The sequence below is a fragment of the Prunus dulcis genome, chromosome 6 (assembly GCF_902201215.1).
Source record: "Prunus dulcis chromosome 6, ALMONDv2, whole genome shotgun sequence".
NCBI lineage: Eukaryota > Viridiplantae > Streptophyta > Magnoliopsida > Rosales > Rosaceae > Prunus > Prunus dulcis.
The window spans coordinates 260813-276073 of NC_047655.1; the positions used below are offsets into that span (position 1 = coordinate 260813).

At 35.4% G+C, this 15261-nt stretch overlaps 1 protein-coding gene across 1 annotated transcript; it reads left to right on the plus strand.

Moving 5' to 3' along the window:
* Positions 1-8504: 8504 nt before the first annotated feature.
* LOC117631061 lies at positions 8505-12178 on the plus strand. Its single transcript, XM_034363993.1, has 7 exons — positions 8505-9193; positions 9841-9927; positions 10026-10277; positions 10386-10550; positions 10671-10724; positions 10870-11016; positions 11457-12178. The coding sequence occupies exons 1-7, from the start codon at positions 9017-9019 to the stop codon at positions 11832-11834; spliced, it is 1260 nt and encodes a 419-aa protein (XP_034219884.1). The 5' UTR covers positions 8505-9016; the 3' UTR covers positions 11835-12178.
* Positions 12179-15261: the final 3083 nt, after the last annotated feature.

A 15261-nucleotide genomic window follows, 5' to 3' on the forward strand; every position in this document is an offset into this window, starting at 1 on the left:
CAACATGGGTGGGTGTGTTGCAATCATATCAAGCTATTTGAATGCAAGAAGAAACCAGATGCTTTCCAGTTTCCATGCCATTAGCTACAGGAGGCTGTTTATCTTTATCACGTGAGATACGGTGAGAGTCCATACATTTTATTCATTAGAGGATCTGGAACATGATTGGTGGTTGAGAGAGAGAGAGAGAGAGAGAGAGAGAGAGAGAGGGAGAGCATAAAAAGGGAAATGAGAGAGAGCGAGCTGGCATCATACACCAATCACGGTGTATATGTTCTTCCAATGCATGTGGGGTCTTGACCTTTGATTTTTCTTTTCTCCTGTCCATTATTAAGGTAGGTCGTCTTTGGTGCTCATTTAGCAAGCAAAGCTACATTTTCATAGCACAATGATGAAGGGGGAAAAGGGAAGAAAAGCAAAGCTTTTACTGCAATGGCCCCAATCTTGAGACTTATCAAAATATTCAATACCCCATTAGAAAGAAGAGGCAATTGTATATACCCTGTTTTTTCTTTGTTTGTAGACATAAGACATGGACTGATAATGGTCTTTTTCCTTCCCAACTTTCTAGCTTTTTCACTCCTTCCTGTTGGGGTTGAGTTTTGCTGGCTTCTCTCCTTCCTGTTGCCAGACCAGAAATGGTCAAGCCTAAAATAATAGCCGTCATGTTTGGTTCATACTATTGCAAATATATTTTGCCTTTATGAATACTTGGTATTTGCCTATTATTTTTTAATTGTCATCTTTAAATGATGAAACAAGACCTGCTCTAATCTAATGCATGGACTCAGAAATTAAACCATGTATGTCCGAATTATTATACAACCAAACTTCACATGTCCATGGACTTTTGTGTCTCATCCAGTCCCACTATTGTCTTTTTTTTATAAATAAAAAAAACCCTCTTCTTTGGTCAACTAGCCAAAACAAATTATACGAAAATATAAAAAAGAAAAATAATATCTTGTCTATTATTGTAAGTTGGCCTGATAATTGTTGATTGGGGGTGGTGGTGGTGGTGGTGGGAAAATTGCCCCACCACATTTGGCCTTAAGTGGAACAAACAATAAAAGCAATTTTGTAACCTTACGCTTGATTACTTGCATTACATGTCATGTGTATGTGTTTTTCTTTTCTTTGTTTCTTTTCCCAACCCAATTTCCTTTGTCTGTCCGAAACGAACGCATTTAACCGAAAATTGTTCTTTGTATTTTCTATGGATCTCATCTGAAGTCGAAGCCAACCATTCATCTCTCTTTCAAGCATGGCTGGTCCAAAAAAGCATGCATTTGCTAGAATCCCCCAGATTTTTTTTTTTTTTTTTTGAAATTACATCCACAATTCAGCTAGTAAAAAGACACTAGCCACAAAATGCCAAAACAAACTAGTCACAAAGAACCATTATAATAACGAAGTGATCGAACATCAAATTAAGATAATCTGGTGCGCCCTCATTAACAATCACACAGGATCGAAGATACTCTGGCATAGGTATCTCAACTAAGATTGTAAACTTAAAACAACCAAATAGAGATAACACTTGAAAAAATCAAGTCATAACATACAAATAAAACTCTCACAAGAAAGAGGTAGAAAACTCTTACAAAAAGATATGTGAAAACTACACAGAAAACTTAAACAATCTCTACAACTTATTCCAAATGTAAAGAAACTGTAAAAAGGATAGTGGTAGAGATCTGACACCAAAACGTATGTGGAAATCCGATGCCGAAATGCAAATGCCTGTGATGAGTATAGGAAAATCGTAACAAAACAAACAAAAAAATAGGAAAAACCTTATATCTTTAAAAATAGGGAAAGAAAGGAGAAGGGAGGAAGAACAATGGCTTCCTCCCCTCAAAATAAAAACGGCTAGAACCCACTAGACTAGACAGGTCATTTCTTTAACTAATTTCAATTTTGTGGATATTGACAAATAAAATGCAATCCCGAAGCAAAGCCTACTCCAATACTTGAACTAGGATACTCATTCAATTTTTGTAAAAAAAGTTATCATTCATTTTATTGATAAGTATATTATGCCGCAATTTGCTAAGAACGTGAGCAAAAGCCAAAATAAGAATAATAAAAGAAGTTCATTTTGATTGATTGAGCTTTAATAATTATGTTTGGCATAATCACCAAGGGATTGGTACGCTTTCTTTCCTGCAAGTGAGAACACAAATATGGCTAAAAGTTTGCTTTGAGAGTTTTTTTTTTATTTAAATTTATTATTTCCTTACAGTTTTATAGAACAAATACAAATACAAATACATGAAGAGCAGCAAGCAATAATAGATTAGGCTTATAGTTATGAATGATGGCAGAGTTAGGGTTTAGGGTTAAAGTCATTTTTTTGAAAGAAAACGAAAAGGCCTAGACCTAATGATGGAATTGGGATATTAGAGGGCCATAGTCTAGATAACAAAATTTCCTCCATGTATATATTTTGAGTTTATATTATTTCTGAAAAGTAAAGAGTCAACATTGATGATAGCTACTTTTTTTTGGTTACATTGGGAAGAAAGAAACCTAAGCAAAGAAAAAGGGGAGAGCCACAACCATTGTGGTAACCCGCTCGGCCATTGATGACTACTTTAGTTTCAAAGTTGCATAAACAAATCCGTATAAAGTCCAAAGTCATGCATGAGTGACTTGTGGTAAGGATAGTCACCGGTCCAGTTGGATGCTGTTGGTATCCAACAAATCATCAAACCTTTCACAAGTTTAATAGTTAACGCAATAAAGCATAAATATTTAACACTTCATAATTTAGCTTATTTAATAAAGAAGAAAAGGCAAAAAAATATTATTTAAAAAAGGTACAATGAGATATGAAATCTGGGGAAAAGACAGTGGAAAGTTGTTGAAATTTAGAAAGAAAAAAAATCATCATCGTGTTGCATTTGTTCTTTTTTTCTCTCAATTATTTGAAATGGAAAAGGAAATAAAATAATTTATGTATTATCTTTCGTTCTTTTCAAAAAGTTAAATGTCACTAGGTTTCCAAACAATGTATTCGTAGTCGGACAAGATTATTTATTTTGGGCTCATTTGATATGTCGGATTGTACTGATTGATTTATATCAGAGAGCATTAATATATTGTGGATAATACTAAATATTTATTCATAATAGTATAAAGTGTTTGGTGTTATTTCGGATAAGTAGTCTGACGAAGTTATCCATATAACAAGTTTTTTTTCTTCTTTTGTTTTTGCGAAGACAAGATTACATCAACTAACCCATTATCATAATTGTAGAAGAGAATTACAGGGAAAAGAAGATGAAAGCTTATGATGTTTCATGCGTGTTTTTTTGGTAAGGAGGAGAATATTAAAAGCTCAACTCGTTTAACATAGTCAGGCAATTAAATAAGGCTTATTCATGGATATGTCCTCCGTGCTTTCAAAGTAGTCTTATATTATTACATGTTATTTGAAATGTGTTAATATACCACCTATACTTTCAATAAGTATCTCACGTTAGCTATTCCGTCATATTTGAGACAAGTTTCGTTAGCTGATGTGGCCCTCACTTCTTTTCAATCTCTTAACAAGGGAGAGGAAGGATTAGTAAGGTTGAGAAAAAAAAAGGAATTTGGGAGAAGAAGATTAGGTTGAAGGAATTTCAGATTTAGAAATTTGGGGGTTTAGATTTGAGAGAAAATAAGGAATTTGGGTAAAAATAAAGAATTTACTTTGGGGATTTCAGATTTGGGAGAAGAAGGATGATTCGAATATTGTGGGGATTTAATTAAGCCATTAGATTTAGTTAGTTTTCTTTCATTTTAATGTTTTTGGAAATTTTCTATTTTTTCATATTTATAGTTGCCCTAAAAAAAAGGTTAGGCTATAAAAGTGGACCGAGTCCCGGAGATATTTGAAACGACACGACGGGAATGAGACGCGTGCGCCAATCAAGGCAGAGAGAGAGTACTGGTTCTTCGTCTTGATGGACTAAAATGTCCATTAGCTGGGTTGTATGCGTGCTGCCAGTGTACCAGCGAGCCCACACCCGAATTTCCACACAATGCATGCAACAACACAAGAGCTCTCTCTCTCTCTCTCTCTCTCATAATTCACAAGAAGAATAGAGAATCGCAACGACAAATCCCATGTGCTGGTGACACCATCAGATTCAGACAACCACCACCCACCCTACGTTATGTATACAGTATACTATGCGAATTATAATTATATGTATATATTAATTAGCTTTTGATTTAGTGATATTTATCTTTAATTAATTACAGAATGTCTTCTGTTCAATTCACATAAATAGACGGCCAATATACATTTGTAATGAGCTCAATACATTCTAGCTTCGTTCAGGTGGTGTAGCTTTGTCGTTTGTGTATTTATATGACATATTGTAAAAGTATACTTGTATTGTAAATAATTTATACGTACACTGTACACACGCACGCACCTCTCAACTCAAATATTGACAGAGAGAGTCAGTGAGTGGGGGCCACAGTGGTAGAATTTTGAATATCTAACTCAATTATGACTTTTTAACCCCACTCTCACCACCCCCAAATCCGAGCCATATCCTTTTGGCTTTGGATTCTCTTTTATTCTTCTTCTTCCCTCCCTCCCTCAGTTTTATACTCTTTTTTGTTCTTATGTTTTTACCGTTGCTCGTGATTCGTGTTCCACTCCACATGTTGGGTGCTCACGGGCGTGCTGGTGAATTGTATGTACACGTGTACGGTGGCTGATGCAACCACACGGGTGTTGAAATTCCTTGGCATCATCACTTCGTTTTTGTTCATGCCGCATTGCCGCCCCTGCCTAGGTTATGGTTTTCAACCTTTCAATAATACCACGCAAAACCACCATTCACTTTCTGGATTAGCATTTCACCATTATCTTTATCTAACACAGATTCCATAATTAACACATTATTTTATCACCTTTTAAGCTGTTATTGAAAATTGCATGGTTTGGTGAAATAATCTTGATTTTAATACGAAAAATCTGTATATTTATTTATTAAGGACTCGTTTGATAACTATTTTCTTTTTTATTTTTAAGAAATTGAAAATAAAAAACTTGTTTGGTACCCAATTTTTGTTTTCAACAAATCTGAAAACTAAAAATTGTTTGGTAACAGATTTCAATTTTATCTGGAACTTGGATATTGAATTTTGTTGGGGTCAAATTGTCAATTTGAGATCATTGAATGAAAGTGCATATTACAAATAGTCCGTAGTATTTTTTGGAGTTAGGAAGATTTTTTTGTGTGGTGAATTTTGGATATGGAGGTCCCAAGGCTTGAAAATGGTTTGTGGCCAAATGCAAGAGTTGAGCGTCCGGGTCCAAGTTGGGAGGTCCCAAATATTGGCTTTTGTTAACTGCAACGCAATGCATGTGTGGTGATGTAAAATTGGTGAATAACAAAGGAGTGCAACAAAAGTGAAAACGAAAACTGAAAACACTTTCAAGTTGTTTTAAAAAATAAGGGTGACTTTGAAAACTATATTTCAATTTTTTGAAAACAGAAAACGAAATTTGTTACCAAACATGTTTTTAGTTTTAAGCTTTAAAAAAAATGAAAATAAAAAATAAAAAATGAGAATGAAATGATTATCAAACAACCCCTAAGTTGTTTAGTGAGTTTTTCTTATTTTATACAAACGATATTATAGAGAAGGGAGAATCGAATTTAGGACCTCGAGTACATACTTAAATGCTCTTAACCACTATAAGCCCATTGCAAATAACTAATATAGGTTCTTGTGTCATTTCTAATTATTTGTGAATAACCATGTGCCACATTTAATAAATAACTAATTTAAAATCACACAAAAAAATTTGTCTGTGTAGAGTAGATTGTGATTTTTATATATGTAACATAAAATTTTTTTTGATAAAAAAATCTACGAATAAATTGGTGATGGGATAGTCACTGTGGTACTAGGCAGGTGAGGGAATTAACGGCGTTAAGCGAAAATAACAGCGAGCGGTCCCTTTGAGGCAATGCGCTTTGCTTTGGTAATTATGAAGGAGCTGATTTTATTGGGATTCTGAGAAGACCAGTGTCAGAAGAAATTACTTAAACTACCATCGCTTAAGTTTAACTTAAATTAAGTTTGAATTTTTCTAATGCAAATGCAGAGTGGTGGTGTTGAGTTGGAGGAGGCCCTTGGAATCTTCCACATTTGCCACAGTGCGGAGTGCAGGTTCAAAACTCATGGTCATGGCCCCTCTCCTCTCCTCTCCTCTCCTCATGCAATATTCTGCTACATTGTCAAATTATCTCTATGTCACTATAATATCTTTTATTTTATTTTAAATATTATTAATAATTTTGCTTTTAAAAAATAGAACAAAAACAAATAATATTAAACTCATGAATAAAAGTGTAAAACTTTTTAAATAAAGGTTGGTCCTTGACCATAGATATAGTGGTGGATTGAAGAAAAAGCTAAAAAGGAAGAAGGATGTGGCAATGGCATAGCAAGCAGATAGCATAGCAACCACCATCTTTCTCATTTATTTTTTTATTTTGTGTTGTATATGAGATGACAATAATTGTCATGTGTGTGAACTGTAGAACTTGCCCAGATTGCACTCACACTCACTCATCAATCAACCATTGATTGAAGTTTGGATCTATAAATAAAACACATGCTATTGCTTGTAATTCACAGAATCATTACATTAAAATTGGTCATAATTTAAATACATACACATTCACTCTTTCATATCATATGTTGAAATACAATGTGAATTACGGATGGGTTTGCTGATCAAGGCAGTGAGTATGTCATTTCATTCTCAATTTAAATTATCCATCTTTACGTAAATTAGACTATTTAAATTATCGCTTGTATACAGAGATATGAATTACTCACAAATTATAATCAGTCTCAATTTTTATTTATTTTTCTAATGTAGTCCACTAAAGTTTAATTAAGCAATGTCATCTTTTAATGGTTTGGGAAATTGTGCCTTTCCATCGTTGAACATATTAAATAGTTATTGTACTGGACCATTGTTCCCCACCCAGTATCCTAATTAATATATTTATCCTAATTAAGTCACTGCCATTGCTTGTTTAAAAAAAGGTAATAAAAATTGTAGTGGCATTAGAAAAAGAATGCACAATGAGATTGGAACATAAGAATCTTTGTCCAGGAATAACAAAAAAACATGATCGTGGATGAAACGCCACGCTGTAAACGATTCGCTATATCCCTCGATAGCTCCACAATAAGTCATTTTTTTTATTTTTTATTTTTTATTTTTATTTTTGGTTGGAGAAGTTTGGGTTCTGTCGTAGCTCCAATATAAGCAAATTTACATCGGATTCCATTAAATTGAGTTTAAAAAATATGCAATTATTTCGGACCCCACTAACACACCAAATTAAACTCATTCGATTCCAATTTCCAAATATGAAATCAACTATTCAAATGATAGGCCAAGCGCCAACTGTCTCGATTCTCATGAGTCATTACCAGCCATATAAAAATGCTCATAGATTGGCTACACAAAATACTTGGAGGGGAAGGGGCTTTTATGTGTTTTTTAATTTTAATTTTAATAAAAATGATATTAGGGAAGAAGAAATTCAAACACATAACATAATCTCGAGTGTATAAATATCTATTCTTAACTGCTTGAACTACAAACCCTTTTTAATTTCTATCTTTTAAGCAGCAGAACCATAAAAGTATCAGTTAGTATAACAAACTGGGCATTTTGGTAAATATGATGTGGGCCCATTTTTGAATGAGAAAGGGTAAAATGAGAAACTGGAAAGATGTTTCGTGGACCTCCCAAATAGCAGCCTTCCCAAACGACAAACCATGCCGTTGTCTGTGGGGCGATCTTTTCCTTAAAATAATCTCATGTATTATTTTGTCAAAATTACACACCTAAATTTAGTTTTTCTTCTTCTTATTAATTAAACACGAAAGATTTTAAGCCTTTGAGAACTCAAATCCACAAATAAATGTATGAGTTTAAATCCAATATTTTCTTTTTCAGCCTTCATTACCAATAACCCACTTAGAAACAAATTTTTTATTATTTTCTTTACAATTTTATTACTTCCGAATTATATATTTAGTACCGTTTATCGATGTAATTTCAAGCATGTAGATAAAAAGTTTAATGGTATATATAAATCAACAAAATCTTGAATAATTTATTATAACAATTATATTGAATGCTTGAATATAGTCTCGAATAAGTAGGATCTCAAAAACTCAAACGCAATATCTCTGGATCAAAGTAGGATCTCAAACAAAGTTCTATGTCTCAAGTTTTAGGTTTATTTATCTTAGTATGACTGGTTTGTCCTTAGGTCTCTTTCCTTTGCCCTACATTCCCCTATCCGAGCTCGTTTGATAGATTATTTTAGGTGGTTATTGTTATAGGGTTGTTCTTTTACTTGTTATTCAAGTTAGATATATTATTTACCGTATTTAATCTAATTTCTTTAATTTATTTTTATCGTATTGATCCTTAAATTTCATTTTCTTTTCATCTTTGGTTGTTAGTCGTTTAGCCCCCATCGTGCTCGTGCAAAAAGCCTAAAAATTGAAAGAAAGTAGAGCGAGAAAGAGTGAGTTAATTTGAGAGAGAGAAAGTGAGGGGCATTGTTAATGTAAGAAAAGTAGAGGGAAAATGACAAGAAAGGAAGAAATGTGCAGTTCTTTAAATGTGAAAGTAGAGAGAGAAAACGACAAAGTGCCAAAGTTGGTTCTTTTGTGAGAGAAAAGAGAGAGAAAGAGGTGAGCAGTTTTATTGGATTTTTGTGTTGAAGTTCAAGCAGAACCACCTCACCCTGCAAAGTTTGCTTGCTTCATTTGGGTTTTTGAGAGAGAGAGAGAGAGAGAGAGAGAGAGAGGTAGAGGTCTTGTGTGGTTGGTGATGATCAGTGTGCTTGAGCTCTAACCTACACTACTGGGTCTGTGTGTAGTGTAGCACTGTGAGAGTGAGAGAGAGAAAGCTCTGTTTTTTTTTAGTATTTTGGGTATTTTGTTTTGGTGGGTTTACCAAATGGATTTTGCTCAGTTAAGCGGAGGGAGGTCAAGGAGAGCTCTAGCTCTGGCTCTTTGCGTATGGAGCTTGATCTCTCTGTCTTGTGCTGCGAGATTGACTGATTCCTCAAGGCAGAAGCTTGATGTCCAGAAGCACCTCAACCGCTTGAACAAGCCCGCCGTGAAAAGCATCAAGGTTTCGTTTTTCTCTCTTTCTCTTTTACTTTACATTATTCTTTCCTCATTCAACTTTCTTGCGGTGCGTTTGATTTAAAATAAAAAGGGGCTTTCTTGCTTTTGTTGTTCTCCCTCTGTTAGATTGCTGGGAAAGTGGAAGAAAGTGAAGAAAAAAATATTTTTTCTGTTGTTCGTTGCATTTGGTATAAATGTTGATGTGTTTAATTATGAGAAGGTGTTTATTCATCGTTTTCTCAGTAACCAAATGGGGGTGTAAATGCAAATGGGTTTCTTCTGTGCTTCACTCTGGTTCTAGGATTTTCACTATTTTTTTATTGCGGAAGCTTGGTATTAATTTTTTTAAAAACAAAGCAATGATTTCCTTATCGTTTCCTCTTTCCTCTCACTCTACAATGATTTCCTTTTAAAAGGAGTTAAAGAAAACCAGCAAAATGAAAAGAAAAAACTGAAGCAATATTGTAAAATTAGGCCTCATTTGTTATCACCAAACATTGTTTCACTGAGCAGGCATAACATAAATGCAACTGACTACTTTGCTTTAATTTAGTTTACTCAGCCTAAGAAAGTTTCTCTGTCATCATAGATGTGTACTGCTTTTGTTTTAAGATCTAACATGCTACTCTTCTGATTTTTGATGGATATCAGAGCCCAGACGGGGACATAATAGACTGCGTTCATATCTCTCAGCAACCTGCTTTCGATCATCCTTACCTCAAAGACCACAAAATCCAGGTCCATTTTCCTCAACCATGCATCTTTGTTGTCGACAATTTTTTCCTTTTATTTTATGCCTGGAATCTAACTTTACTGGGGTCTGTTTGGTTTATCAGATGAGGCCTAACTACCACCCAGAAGGGTTATTTAATGAGAACAAGGTAGCTGAAAAAACAAAAGAAAGATCAAACCCACAAGCCCAGCTATGGCATGCGAATGGTAGATGCGCTGAAGGTACTATACCCGTTCGGAGAACAAGGAAGGATGATATTCTGAGAGCAAGCTCAGTCAAAGCATATGGAAGGAAGAAGCAGAGATCCATACCAAAGTCAGCAGATCCTGATCTTGCCAATGAGAGTGGTCATCAGGTAAACTTTTGTTTGCAATGAAAGAAAACAAGTGTCTGTATTCTTTAAACATTTTCTATTAGCTTTCTGAATTTTGTTGAACTGATCTCATTCTTTTGTGGTGATTAGCATGCAATAGTTTATGTCAATGGAGATAAATATTATGGAGCAAAAGCAACCATAAATGTCTGGGAACCCAAGATACAACAACCTAATGAGTTCAGCTTGTCTCAGCTGTGGATATTAGGAGGGTCTTTTGGTGAAGATCTGAACAGCATTGAAGCTGGTTGGCAGGTATTATAATTTATATCTTAATCAAGGCCAACAATAATGTTGCCCAAATTTACCGAGTTATTTATTTTCGTTTTTAGACATGAATTATTGATCTTGATTCATGTTTGTGCGCTGCAACAGGTCAGCCCAGATCTCTACGGTGACAACAACACAAGACTGTTTACCTACTGGACTGTAAGTTTCTAAATCATCAATTTCTCATACTTTTTGGGTTTGCATTTTAGTTTCTCTAGTCTTATTCGCTTATCTCATTTGTTTTTCCCCATTTTGATGCTAATATGTTTTCCTTGCATGCTTCCTCTCTATGATTATATTGCAGAGTGATGCATATCAAGCCACTGGTTGCTACAACCTCCTCTGCTCAGGCTTCATTCAAATCAACAGTGAGATAGCAATGGGTGCAAGCATCTCTCCTGTGTCTGGCCTTCGAGGATCCCAATATGATATCAGTATACTCGTCTGGAAGGTAAAAGCCAAAGCCAATTTTGGATCAGACCACATAATAGTATGAGGTAAAAGAAACCAAAAGAGAAGAAATGGAGCTAATAATAATCTGCTAAAGGAGGCATGTGAGGATGGATGAAAAAATATATATCCTCACATTTGCAATTTTTGAGGGTTGGGGGTCAGAAAATCATTGCGGTTTGGATGTATTGAATCTCTTGGCGTTTCCTTTTGATCACTGATTCCCATCACTGTGCAGACATTGACAAGTTCCAAACTTGTATTTACCTTTTACTGCATCTGCATTCTTCTCACGGGAAAGATAAGATAAAGAGCATTGTCTTGTCACTCAGTTGTTTTGCTTAAGCCATAGGAGACCCTTTAAATACAGGAGTAGATACCTTAATTACTTTTATTTACTATTCTTTATTCACTTGGGAAAACTTTATTTGTGTTTTGTAGGATCCAAAGGAGGGGCATTGGTGGATGCAGTTTGGCAATGACTATGTGTTGGGTTATTGGCCTTCTTTCCTCTTCTCATACTTGGCTGACAGTGCTTCCATGATTGAGTGGGGAGGTGAAGTTGTAAATTCAGAGCCTGAAGGGCAGCACACCTCTACTCAAATGGGGAGTGGACGTTTCCCTGAGGAGGGATTTGGGAGGGCAAGTTATTTCAGGAATATTCAAGTTGTTGATAGCTCCAATAATCTCAAGGCCCCCAAAGGGTTGGGCACCTTCACTGAGCAATCAAACTGTTATGATGTTCAAACTGGCAGCAATGGGGATTGGGGGCATTACTTTTACTATGGAGGCCCAGGTAAAAACCCAAATTGCCCATGAAGTAAAAAAGAAAACCCATTTCACCCTCCCTCCCTCTACTTTTCCTATGTATCATTCAATCTTAGTGTAATACCTTTTCTTCTCCTTTGTATACCCTTTTTCACTCTTAGGTTGGGCAAGTAGCAGTAGTAGTACATGTGACCCTTTCTGTAGTGGGAAGTTTTGACTCTTTGTTTTTTAGTAAAAGAAGAATCTCCATGTAAGTGGATATGTGAAGGTGGCCAAGTTTCTCAAAAGCCTAAAGAAACGAGGTCTTTTTATTGTATTCTCTTTTGTTTGTATACTCCTCTCTTGGAGTGGCTTGTTAAGTGAATGAAATGAATGAGTTTCGTTTCGGGTCCTAATCTTTTGAGCAAAGCAAAGCACTGTACGCTATATATAATATTTGCAGATTCTGCTTCTGTTTGCGTTGAAATGCTCACTTTTATCCTTTAAATTTTTTCTTGTTTGTTCTTCCTTCCTTTCCTGCTATTTTTTGCAGACTTGTTTTGGGTGGGGTGGGCGGGTGGTGCCGTAGAGAATATGCTGTTTGAAGAGAAAGGTTGTTGCGGATGAGATTTTGCATGTGAGTGGATGACAGTCCAATATTTAAATTTATATTTCATAGGCTTATGTGGTGCATCTATCACCTTTTGTTATAAGATTAGATTAGATGCCCCACCAGAGTCACAGAGACACTTCTCTTACACCACTCACCCCCACCCCCACCAAGAAAGAACACCCATTTCCTTTTTCCTTTCTTCTTTTTAGCATTTAACAAATAAATAATGCGGTCCTCTTTGGAAATCCATTCAAGGTTCTTTCTTTATTTCATTCTAAACGTAAATGTTCATCTTCCATTCCAACTGAGATTCCTTCTTGTCCTTGACTAAAACTAAAAGGGTGTCTAAAGCTAAATGCATTTTTACACGACCATAAATGTATGGACAGGTTCGTTCGAGTCTTTTTCAGCCAACTAACTTACTTGTAATGTTATGTTAGAAGCAAAATGTTACCTACCACCGGGTTCCTGGTTTTGAACAGTGAGGACTTAATATTGTGGTGGTGGGACTGGGAGAAGCTAATTCTTAACATCATCTTTGTTTGTATTGAACTTGGCATATGGGTTTCTGATCCTATCTATGGATTACAATTTTCTGTTTGTTGTACAGTGCTCTACAAAACTTTGATTTTTTTATATTATGTTATTCATATGCCACTAAATAAATGTTATGAAAAAAAATAAGGTGTGAGAGAGAGAGATTCAAAGAGGAGCTTCTTCAATCAAAAATTTTGTGAGGCTCCATTTGGAATGTGAGATTTCAAATCAAGAGATAAGCCAATTATTTAATTTTTTTATTTATCAAAAGGTAAATTTCATTAGATAAACTTCAACAATACAATTAAAGACATGAACATGACATCTAAAATACCAATCCAAAACTAACATGTTAAGAACAAAATTCGAACGGACAAAAGCCGCACTAGTTAGACAAAGCCCACATACCCAACCAAACTAAAACTCTAAAGCAACTCATGAGCCTAAACCCTGAACCTTACCATCAACAACTAAAGAAGCGTCGTCGTGGCCACACGTACTACCATATCCGTAACAAATATGGGAAAAGCATGATTTTTAGCGATCTAGATATGCATAAGAGCGAACAAATAAATGAAAACAACTACCTTGACAAAGAACAATTGAGTGATTTGCAACAACCTCTATCGAAGACGATGTAGACCCAAATTTAGAGAACATGAGCAGTGTTTGAGAGTAGGTTTTGAGAGAATTATTTGTTTGAGACCGCATAAAAGGAGTGATGGGAAACTTCAATATGAGCATGACAAAAAAATCACCATCACAAAAGAGCTTCTTATTCAAAACGCCCTAGTGGACTTATTCACTAACCCAAAAGAAAAAGGTGGGTAGAGAGGAGGGGAGGAGGGCAACGACATTTCTTCCTCCTCCCCATATGTGGAGTTTTTCTTTGGGACTCACAAAAGGAGAGAGTGGCTAAAGTTTTTCGACATACAAACTACCTAGATGAAGCCACTTAATATGAAAGAAAACTGGATGAAATCATATTGGACATGTGTCTCTTGTCTTCATTTTTCCTTTTGGACGCCTTATATATAGTCTTTAGGTGAGGTCATATCTCTTAACCGTTGGATCATATTAATTAATTTAATCCAATAATTAAGAGATGGAGCCGCACCTTAAGACCATATATAAGGTCATCCTTATATAATTATTTTGTAATGTATATGTATAATATAATGTATGTGCTTATCGAAGTTTAGGACCAGCTTTGGGCCAAACCACTTCTGAAGCCCGCATTGCTCAACATGTCACGTCATATTAACAGAATGGGTTTTGGGTGCGCAAACGACTTCTGAAACAAAAGAAGAAAATAGTTGCAACGCGTAACTACTACACTTATATGCAAGCCGAAAACAGAGCCCATATAATTGTTTTTTGATGTTCAATGCCGAAGCCCATATCTTTGTTAAGTAGTTGAAGTTGGCAATTCTAAAATGGCAAAAACAGAAGAAAAAACAAGTGTTTATGCTCCAACCAGCTTATAGATAGTCCTTGCAAGTTGCAACCACAAAGAAGATTGTTAAGCTAAACTTTGCTTGTTTCGCTTCCAACTTGGCAGCAGCAGGGGAGATCAGTGTTGCTGCACTATGAGCTATGATCTCCAGACAGAGAGTGTAGACTCAGATTAGTGAAAATAGTAAAGCTCCTTTTGTAGCTGTTGAATTAAGCCATCTTTGCAGCAGCAGCAGCAAGGAAATTGTGCAGCTCAGCTCACAGTTTGGGCTAACATTTTGATTTGACATAGCAAACCATTGATACCAAGCAAGACACCTCATTCCCACAACTACTGCTAAAACTGCTGAAGACACAGTTTGCTCTATCAAAGACCAATTTGGCTACAAGTCAATTGTATAAGAATAAAAAATAAAAAATAAAAAAACCCACCTTCCTAATTCTTTACCTAATTAAACAAATACTCTAGTGGGAAGACATTATTCTGTACCTACTAATTCAAGAAATCACTCCCCTGGGCGTGGCAACAATCTTGACTCGTAAATTATTAAAAATATTAAAGGTAGCCCTCTTTTTTTGTTTTTTGGTTTTTTTGGTGGTAAAATTATTGAAATACTACTTTATTTTCTTGTCTGAACAATAGTGAGAAATTCATAAACATTCACGTATAAATATTCCACTCCCACTCTCATACCAAAGTAAAAGCTCAAACCACCTCCCAATAGATGCCTACCAAGTACCCTCAACAAAACCTCCCCCCTCACACAATTGGAGCGTGAACTACACGCGCATGGTGCAAGTGTGGGTGTAATTCCCCCAAAGGCCACAGGGATAGCTGTTATTTTATAGCCACTCTCCTCACTTTTTTCTTCAAAATGATTTTTTAAATTTTAT

What these genes read in the sequence shown, in the direction of transcription:
- LOC117631061 (XM_034363993.1), top strand. Translation starts at nt 9,017, where the DNA reads ATGGATTTTGCTCAGTTAAGCGGAGGGAGGTCAAGGAGAGCTCTAGCT. An exon ending in CCAATGAGAGTGGTCATCAG is followed by an intron (nt 10,278 to 10,385) that starts GTAAACTTTTGT and finishes TGTGGTGATTAG; the next exon opens with CATGCAATAGTTTATGTCAA. An exon ending in GACTGTTTACCTACTGGACT is followed by an intron (nt 10,725 to 10,869) that starts GTAAGTTTCTAA and finishes ATTATATTGCAG; the next exon opens with AGTGATGCATATCAAGCCAC.